At 34.9% G+C, this 10,386-nt stretch overlaps 1 protein-coding gene and 1 pseudogene across 1 annotated transcript; one reads left to right on the forward strand and one right to left on the reverse strand.

Annotated features, from left to right (window-relative positions):
• Positions 1-5,190: 5,190 nt before the first annotated feature.
• LOC130505222 (uncharacterized) lies at positions 5,191-8,435 on the reverse strand (annotated as a pseudogene).
• A 272-nt stretch (positions 8,436-8,707) lies between these two features.
• LOC130505223 (AIG2-like protein A) lies at positions 8,708-9,946 on the forward strand. Its single transcript, XM_056999829.1, has 5 exons — positions 8,708-8,964; positions 9,055-9,127; positions 9,234-9,326; positions 9,412-9,495; positions 9,598-9,946. Exons 1-5 carry the CDS (start codon positions 8,843-8,845, stop codon positions 9,724-9,726), a joined length of 501 nt encoding a protein of 166 aa, XP_056855809.1. The 5' UTR covers positions 8,708-8,842; the 3' UTR covers positions 9,727-9,946.
• The last annotated feature ends 440 nt before the right edge of the window (positions 9,947-10,386 follow it).

Here is a 10,386-nt window from a genome sequence, read left to right on the forward strand (position 1 = left end):
CGTATTGGACCACCAAAAAAGTGTCTTAGTATAATATTGTGACTTATGCTGACATAAAATGTCAAAAAGTGACATATTGGGTAAATTTCTCTTCATTAAAAAGGTTAAAAAGTTTACTTATATCTGAAACTCTTAAAATCCTTTCCAACTACCTCCAAAAGTTTTTAGAAATTCCTTTGAATTTTGTATATAAGCAATTCCTCTCAAATCATCACTTCAATAAGCCCCTCTTAATCTCTTAGCCTGTATGGTAGCTCTGTGACGAGATCTTCTATTGGCTTTTTATTTAATTTTCCGTTTATTGTAGCTCTGACAGTCAAATCTTAAGCGGTGTAGCTGTTGTTCTATCACTTCCAGTTCTCATTGTCGGTGCATATCTTTGAATGGATTATGTCCGATGTCTGGTGGAACAACGATTTATCGACGATTACGTGTTAGATGGTGAAGTTGGGTAGTTTCTTTTGCTGATGTGTTCAAGTGACATTTGTCCCTTCTGCGTCATATCAATCAAAATGTTGTTCTATTACTTTTTTCTTTAGATTTTTCTGTGGGCTTGAATTTTTAATTTTTAGAAAAAAAATTCTTGTATTTAGGAATGTATTGAGCTTTATATTTTTATAAATCAAAGATGACAGAGAATGTTAAATCTTAAAACTATTTTTTTTTGACAACATTTTCATTAGCTCAAAACATAGTATAATGGTCAGCTAGAGAGCCATGATATTACATATTGCTGGTTCATTAATCTGTCTCTTTTTGCTAACAGGTCAACATAATGTACAAGATTTCTAGGAACTTTCTTAAAAGAATACTTATTGAGCTTAGAAAGATTAGAAATGTCCATTACCATTGTTGTGGCTTCATTGCAAAAGTGGTTGGAATCTTGTAGGCTCTTGTAAAGTTGCGCATTATCTCCTAGAAACATTACATTGTCATATCGTAGTCGGTGCAACTGTTGAACTGCTAACAAGGTTGCCATTGCCTCGGCTTCAAGCGATGAGTTTGTTGGAGTTATTGCAGAGCTTCCTTGGATAATGAGGGTGCCTTGTGGACTATATAAGGACCACCCTATGCATGCTGTTTCATAAGGAGACTTCCAAGAAGCATCTACAATACAGTAGAAACATGGTTCTCGAGGGAGAATATCTTCAATAGAGTGATAATGATTTTCTTTACTATCCGATGAAACTGGTTCATTAAGCTGCAAGGCTTCCTTCAATAGGTTTAAATCCATTATGGCTTTTTTGATGACCTGCACGATGTGGACTCTAGTGTTTTCGAATAGTAATTTGTTCCGCATTTTCCATATTCCATATTCTCCATCCTAAAAACAAAGGCAAAGAACCATGTCTTTCTCTTGCACTATCTATTATTATGTACTGCACTAACTGCAAGAGATCCAAATTTAACACGAAGCTCTGTGAAATTTCAGGACATGCCATGTGCCAAATCTCTTTGGAATACTCTACATTCATAAAGCAGATGGGATAATGATTCATACCCTTCCCCACAGAGCTGACAATCCAGATTTATTCTACACCTCCTTCTAACTAGATTGGTAGCTACTGGTAATCCATTATGGAGCAATTTCCACCAAAATATTTTAATCTTAGGTGGAATATTCAGTGACCATAATCTATTAATAACTTGATTGCGCAATTGAGTAGAAGGGTGAAATTGAACCTGATTAATAAGAGCGTCCTCATCGTCCATTTGCTTTTGAACGTGATAACCGGACTTGACTATATACTTTCTTGAATTGCTTAGCCTCCAATATAGCACATCATTGCCTCCTGTTATACTTGGTCGGAGACGCATTATTCTTTGGACATCCTCATGTTGAAATAGCTGTTGAAGTAGTGGTTGATTCCATGAGGATGATCCTGCAATAAAAAGATCCTTTACTCGAAGATCCGGATGAATAAACATGCCAGGACCTACAGGTGTGGCCTGAGATCCTCCCAATAACCAGTTATCATGCCATACTCTTATTTGTGTTCCTCTACTTACTTCCCAATGCATCCCATTTTGAATGATCGGTCTAGCTTGAATGATACTCCTCCATGCTAGGCTTGAAGTCGATAGCTCGTGCCTTCTAGAAACTCAGTTTTCCTATAGTATTTTGCTCTATAGACTCGCGCTAATAGAGATGAAGGGCAAGTGATTAACTTCCATGCTTGCTTTGCTAATAAGGCTTTATTAAAAGCCATCATATCTCTAATCCCCAGCCCTCCATCTCTTTTAGAAGCTGTAATTTTGTTCCAAGCTATCCATGGGATAGAATGTTTATCCTGAAAAGCAGACCACCAGAATTTTCTCATTGCTTTTGTAATCTCCAGTAATAACGTTTTTGACAGTAAGAAAGAAGACATAGTGTATGTTGGTAAGGCTGTGATAACTGATTTTAGCAGAATCTCTTTTCCAGCCGGAGATAGGAGTTTAGAGTACCAACTATCTAGCTTATTTTTAATTTTCTGCACTATGAATTGGAAAGCTTCTTTTCTCCTTTTTCCTATTTGTTCTGGCAAATCCCAAATATCGACCAAAACCATCCACTTTTGTGATACCAAAGATACTGGAAATAGTAGACTGCGTTGAAGAAGGAGTACATTTACTAAACGCAATGGCTGATTTAGTATAATTAATCAATCTTAAAACTATTATAAACAGTGTAATGAACATACTATTTCTTAGTTTCTAGACGAAGGTTTGCGTTTTCCGACGAAATCTCCATTTTATGTTACATTTTTGACTAACAAATAACGAGTACATAAAATATCTTCAAATAAAGACCCACCAGTCCGTCAATATCGTCGAAATGGGATTGTTAATTAAGACTAGATTATTTAACCGCGCTACGCGCGGTTTGTGTCCTATAAAATGTTAATTTAATCTCATGATTTTCAATGTTTTAAACAACTTTAAATCTTTATTGTTTGTAATTTTTCTTTATAACATTCACACACATGATCCAAGCCATGTTTCTTATTTCCAAATCTATGAATTTTTGTTTTCAAAACTAAAAAAAAAACAAAAACGAATATCAATGAAAGGCTTTACTTTTTTCTAGTCACGCTGTGCTCTACACAAACACTAAATATATATAAAAAAGACAATTATGAACACAACATCACTTGTGTGTTAGTGCATTTGAAAGACATTTTAAATATTTTGACAAAATTGTGTATATAAATGATAATAAATCAAGCCAGAGCAACAAATATTTAATAAGATTAAAATAGATGTAAACGCCGAAATTGTAAAACGTGATTATGCATCATTTTGTGTGGTTTCATGCTTATCATTTTTGACTGAATTTTTTCTCAACCTCTAGACCGAAATACTGTATGTGTATCTATTGTCACTCAATCTGTGCATTTAATTTGCTTAGAAAAGTATTTGCGTTAGTGTCCATCCATCTTGCCATCTGAAAAAGAAAATTCTTTTGGTTTTTGTCATAGATTAAACAAATTCTAATACTCTGAGTTGAGAAACTTATTGTCGTCACTAAAAACAAAACTATTTTTAGATCTCTATCATCACAAATCATATCAATATTAGATTTTCATGAACTGAAGTATACAGACAGGCAAGTCAAGAACTGTAGGAAATCAACATATCAATGTTTAATGAAACCAAATACTTGAAGCTAGCAGGCAATTAAACTCTATAATAACTTTCGGGTGAAAAGACCAGGGAAAATAAAATGTAAAACCGATCCCTGCATTGCGCAAAGGGCAGAAGAGCTCTTACTTCGCCCCTGATGTGTCCTTTTGAAGCAACAACTCAAGATGTCTTCAGGGTTCTCCGTTCAATTTATTGGTATCCTCTGCATTTTGCTGACTTTCTTGAAACTTGCGGCAAATATTCTTGGAATTTTTTTGGATTTGTATTAGACAAAACCTTAAGAGTGTTCTATGTAGAGTTCTTTGCAACCTGATTCCAATGGCTACTTACGTTTTTCTCCATAGAAACACTATTAGTAGAACGATTCTAATGTTTTCTGTCACCAAATTAATGACATGATATTTGTTCCATAATTACAAAGCCCTTTCGCTACCTACGCACAGAAAAGCAGTAAGTTTATGAAACCATTCAAGACTCTAACAAAGACCGTAAGTGATACAAACCACCTCTAACTAATTTTCACCAGAAAGTGAAAACAGCTGATGCACTGAGCAATTGGCAAAGAGATTGGAGTCATACATCATTGAAACTTTGTTATTAAGTTGCAATTTATTTTATTTACAACTATGTCTTCTATAACTCAACTTTATTTATATAAGCGTTCAAGTTTCTATGATTCACAGATTCGAGCACCGATGTGCTTGACCAGTTATTTCAACTTGAAGTAATTTTCATTGTACAAAAATATTTTTGTTTGAATAAATTTAACAGTCTTTTAAAAAGAAAAGAAAATATTTTATTTATTTATTGTCATTTGAGATTTTTTATATTTTAAAACTATATGTATATTATTCGATCTTTGATTCATATGCAATATCAATTTAAATATTTTAAATAAAATGAGAGATCCTAAATTAGAAATATAGGGTTATGACCTATGTTATTTTACCTTCAGATATCCATTCGGATTCAAATATTATTAATTCTGGTTCGGATACCCAATATCTCATAACTTAATATCTGTTCGGGTATTTTGCCATTTTGATCGGGTTTCGGGTTAGGTTTTTCGAATCAGATTTGGGTATATAATTCAGATATCTAATAACATGTCCATGTATAATACGCGCGGTTTTATGGGATTAATTAAATCGTCAAACTACAAAATATAAATGATATTTTTTTTTATAAAACCGACAGTTTAAAAATTTACGTTGAATATAAATTAAATTCAAACATCCGCACGGGAGTACGGGTCAAATTCTAGTTTATACTTAAAGTTTTTTTTCTCAGATGGCTGTTAATTTATACTTATAGTTAATAAATACATTGGACAAAATAAAATAAAAATCTTTAATAGTAAATAAATAAATGTATTTAACCCATTAGATTGGTAGATACACGTATCACATTTATTTACAATTTGCATTAGCGGTAACTAAATGTACATATAATAGCATTTATAAAATAATACATTGTTGAATAATTTTTTTGTTGACTAATACTGTTTAATAACTTACCTATTTAGTTAAAATATAATTTATAGGATTGTGTTAATCATGAAAAAGCTCTAAATGAGAATTTATAATAATGTTCAACAAAACCCAATACACATTGTCAATCTAATTGGGCCAAAAACAAAATCCACTTATTAAAATTAACTATATCATGCTATATAATGAACACGTATAAGAAGCTGGAGATAACACCAATCTTTGCGTAAAATCACCGCTAGAGCACCGCCATTGATTTTTCACCAAAATATCATTGGCAGCTCCTTTCAGAGTAATAAACCAGAGTAATCGAAGTGATTCCAAACCTCCACCGCCTATGCTTGGAAAAGCTCGAAACAGCCGTATACGCAAGCACCTGAACAATCTTCGCGAAGTAGTGCAAGTAAACAATAAGTTCCATAAAGATCTTAACCAAAGAACATATACTATACTATGAATTATGAATGATTCCAACTCTACCCCACTAATCTAAGTTCATAGTACTTACGCTTTTGAGCTGGCCAAAACAGTCTGGATCGAAGAGGAACTCCCTGAGCTTAGCGGTTCTAGGATGATGAGCCCACATGGTACCATCCATAAGCTGAACACCATTGGCTTCGCAAGCCGCAGCAATCTTATCGAACTCAGCTACGTTCATCGCCACGGGCTTCTCAAGAAGGATGTGCTTACCTTTCTCAGCAGAACGTATAGCCCATTCGACGTGGAGGCTAGTTGGGAGAGGAATGTAGAGCATCAACCTCTGAATCTTCAAGAATCGACTCGTAAGAGCCGTGGATCTTTGCCGAAGGAGAGTAGCCATTAGCAGCAGCGAACATCTTGGCTTTATCCAAAGAGCGGCTTGCAACGGCTGAGATAGTAGCGATTGGCCTTATCTACAATCAGTTGTTTCTTTTTCCCACCTGATCATCACAAAAAAAGGATTCACACTTAATCTTCAGAATAACGTATCTACAAATCAATAACCCAAAAATTAGAAGGCGAGTGTCGTCAATGCACATACCAGTCTTCTTTCTACCAGCAGCAATATTCTTTCTCCGCCTTATTTTTTTCATTTGCTATTGCTGTAATGGACGAAGCAACATCTTTAACATCTGCTCCTTCATGTTGGCCACAGATAGTCTCATGACTGCTTTGAGTAGCGCAATATAATGATAACTTTTCTGCAAACAGAAGAAACCAAAGTATAAGTTCAACATGCCAACTTGCCAAGAGCGTTTTACTATAAAGAGAAGAAAGGCTTATGCAACAAACCTCATATGGTTTAAGCCTATGAGAAATCATTTCAGCATATTCCAAAAAATCGCTTTCAGACTTGGGGATGAACACATCAAGTTTTGTCTTTTCACCCTTCGTTCCAAAGAGTTCAGCAGTTGCCTTGTAGTCAGCTTCTTCAACAACCCTGTGAGAGAAAGAACACACAGTTTTTGGTCTTGTTTATAAAAGCTCGTCTCAACAAATATGCCAGGTAGAAAGATTTAAATTACCTGCATGCGAAGTTTCTTAGAGATAGGATCCAAAGGTCCTTCCTTTGGTGCTTCTTTTGGAACATCGGCTGCTTTACCCTTCTTTTCAACAGCTTTGGCTGCTGCTTTCTTAGGAGGAGCCTTGTCCGAAGCAGGCTTTACCGGAGCAGGTTCGTCATCATCATCATCATCCTCCCAAGAGTCCTTAATATCATTCTCATCTACATCCTCGTCATTCCAGTTGCTTTTAAGCTCAACTTTAGCTGGAAGTGGTGCAAGCGGCTCATCCTCTTAAATCATCAAAAAAATAAAAACTATAAGCAATCAAAACTCCAATAAGATTCACACTTGTGCAAGTGAATCAATTTTGTAATTTGATTATAGATAGAAACACATAAAGAGACATTAAAGCAATAAACTTTACCCCAATCATCCATAATTGCTAATAGTTATCGAGTAGAAAAATACAAGGCTGATATGTGAATCCCAAATGTAAAACCTGTCAGACATATACATAAAGCATCAGAATCAGACAAAACATACTTGTTCTGCATATAAGGAGAAACGCAACACAATTTAGGCATACTAATCTACAAATCTAATGGGTTTCTGGAGCATAAGTTGATGATGAAAGAAAACACACTGAGGATCTAATGTTTCTTAAATGGCAGGAAAAAAAATTTCACAGTATAATTCCAGAGATGTGCCATAGATGAAATTAATAAGCCTACTCGCAAGGCATTCACAGATTCATTACTGATAATCAATAGAAGTATTGCTTACCAAGGTACCTAGACATGGGAAGAACACCAATTGCCTAACCCCCTACCACAGTCTCAGAGGCAACAGCCTGACAAACCCTATCAGTAGGAGCTATGCCGATTTATCCTCCAATATCACTATCGACAGTTAGAAACAGCGAGTTAAGACTTTCTCCCATTGGACCTGGGGACCCTCTCCATTTTTCCTCTTGCATAACTCAGTATTTTATATATTCGATCTTCAGCCAAAGAAAAATGGACTCTATCTTGGCAGTAGTCAGAGCAACCTGTAAGACGATACATATTGAAAAAATAGTAGAGTTCAACGGTTCTGTCTTCTTGTTTTAGAGAGGTGGAACAACTAAATATTCAAAGAAATATACCCAATATGCTAACCTGTGAAAAAGAAACCACAAAATTATGATCACACACAACTCCTCAAAGGTTAGATATAAGGTAGTTTGAGTTAGATTGAGTTTTAGGTCTTTTCTTATGTAATATAAGCCTAGAGAAGTGGAACGGTGAACACAAACTACATCAGAATGATGAGGAATTGTGCTTGCTTCCAAAAATGTTGAAGCTGCAAACATAATCAAGGGTTTTATCAAAATATGGTTAGTAAAATGTTAAACTCTCAGAGAAAAAAAAAACTGAAAGACATGAATTTTTAAAGCATACTTAGAGTTAACTAAAATCCAAAATGCACAGAGATGAACAAAGATAATAGAAGAATAATCTAAATCTGAAGGGATAAATTAGGATCGAGAGATGAACCGATGATAGCATAGAAAACTTCTTACCCGTCGAAGAATCAAACACCAACACAGCTGTCCCGTCGCCGGCGGCCATCTCCCTTGCTTCATTGAACTCTCGTCGCCTAAGATTTGTTTAATTGTCTCAATTTTTTGAGTACTCAATTAAATAGATATGTAAGCATAACTGATGAGGAAGACAAACAATCAACAGTCATAATCAAGCAACAACCATTACATAGAGAGAGGGAGAGTGAACAGACGATTTGTGTCAAAAGAGAACGGAGGCTGTGGATCGACAATTCATCAGGCAGAAGTAATTAGGTTAATCTGACATGGCAAATATCTTAAAGCTGATTGGTCTTAATTTTTAATCCTACGTAGAGGCCTTCTCCTTTGATCTTATTAGCCTTTTAGTATAGTATAGATATGTATCAAATAGTTTTTTTTGAACAAATATGTATCAAATAGTTGCCGGCAAAAGTAGGAAAAGATCAAATAAAAAGGGATACTGATGTTGATAAAAAAAAAGGGATACCTTATAAATCAAACCTTTGATAAAGAAACAACAACAGCAAATAAAGAAAAAAAAACTGATAAAAAAAGGGATATCTTAATTGTCGGCAGAGAATCCTAACACATATCTTCACGTCATAAATTAAACATTTCATAAAGAAACAGCAGAAGCAAATAAAGCAAAAAAAAAAAAGACTGAAGAGAGAAGAAAAATGAGTGGCTCCGGTGCGCAGCTTCACAATGTTTTCGTCTATGGTAGCTTTCAGGAGCCTGAGGTCGTCAAGGTCATGCTTGATCGTACTCCTGAAACCATCTTTGCAACACTCCCTGGCTTGTAAGTATTGTCTTAATCTCTCTATTGATTTTTTCTCTCTGTATAGATCTAATACTTGATGGTGATTTTGGATTTTTTTTTTAAATTCAGTAAGAGGTTTAGGCTTAAAGGACGTTTGTATCCATGTGTTATACCGTCTGAAGATGGAGAAGTTCATGGAAAGGTTTGATTTCTTTTCTTAATTGTTTTTGTGAAATTCAGCTGCTATATTCTCGTGGGTTTTTCTTTTTTCTTTTTTTGTGATTTTGAGAAGTGATATTTTGGTGTAGTTATTAATGGGATTAACGGATGAAGAACTTGAGAATTTAGATGCTGTCGAGGGTAATGAATATGAGAGGGTGACAGTTGGTGTTGTACGAGAGGTAAGTCTGAAGATTCTCATCTCCATGAAACAATATTTTGATGAGATTGATTCTATTGTTTTTTCTTTCTTATTTGCATTTACAGGACAATTTTGAGAAGATGACTGTGGAAACATATATATGGATCAATAAAGATGATCCTGATATCGGAGGAGAATGGGATTTTGAGGTGTTTGACCCCTTTCTTGTTAACTCATACTCAGTAAGAAATGAGGTTCGATTTGCATGTCTGATCCTTCGATTTGGATGTTGTTTTTCTTCTTTTGGTTAGGAATGGAAACGACTACACATGAAGGAATTCATAGAGACGTTCAAAAAAATCATGGAATGGAAGAGGAATCCTCAAGGAAAGGGAAGGGACGTCTTCAACAATGCCCTACGCGATGCTCCTTCGGTTTGAATGAAATCTGTGTTAGGAGTATGTTCTATGTATCATTTTTCTCCAGATTCCGAGTATAATAAAACCTAGAGACTGATAGTATTGTGGAGATCAGTGAAAAGGATATAGTGCCATTTGTTATCTTGTAGATTGTATTATTTTGTGCTTATATGGGATTTTGGTATCTATATTTTGTATGGTTTGCTTGATGCTAATGCTTATGCCTTTGTTTAAGTTTGTATTATTCTCCTCAGCAAATAAGTAGTAGATCACTGAATTAATTTGCTAAAAGAATGAAAGACTCAATTGGTGTATTGTCCAAAAGTGATATATTTGAGAAGTCATGTGTATTTTAGTAGTCTATCCTTTCTGATAATAATGAACTTCTCTCAACCATCTCGAAGGTTCTGTGTGGCGGGTAAAACAGTTTCAAAGCCTAAGAACAGTTGAAAATCAACACATCAAATGAAACAATCATTGCAAAATAACTCATTCTTTGAAATAAAGCTTTCTTGAGAATATGACACATCTTCATGAATAAAAGGAATCACAATAACAAACAGTAAAACAAAGGAGAAGATCAACTACAGACCATGTTGTCTTCCCACGTGTGAGACAGTGTAAAGTCCGGAAATTGGCCAGACTCGGATATCAAATCGGTTTGTGAAAATTCGCTCTTAT

This window comes from Raphanus sativus, unplaced genomic scaffold (assembly GCF_000801105.2).
Source record: "Raphanus sativus cultivar WK10039 unplaced genomic scaffold, ASM80110v3 Scaffold2108, whole genome shotgun sequence".
Classification (NCBI taxonomy): domain Eukaryota; kingdom Viridiplantae; phylum Streptophyta; class Magnoliopsida; order Brassicales; family Brassicaceae; genus Raphanus; species Raphanus sativus.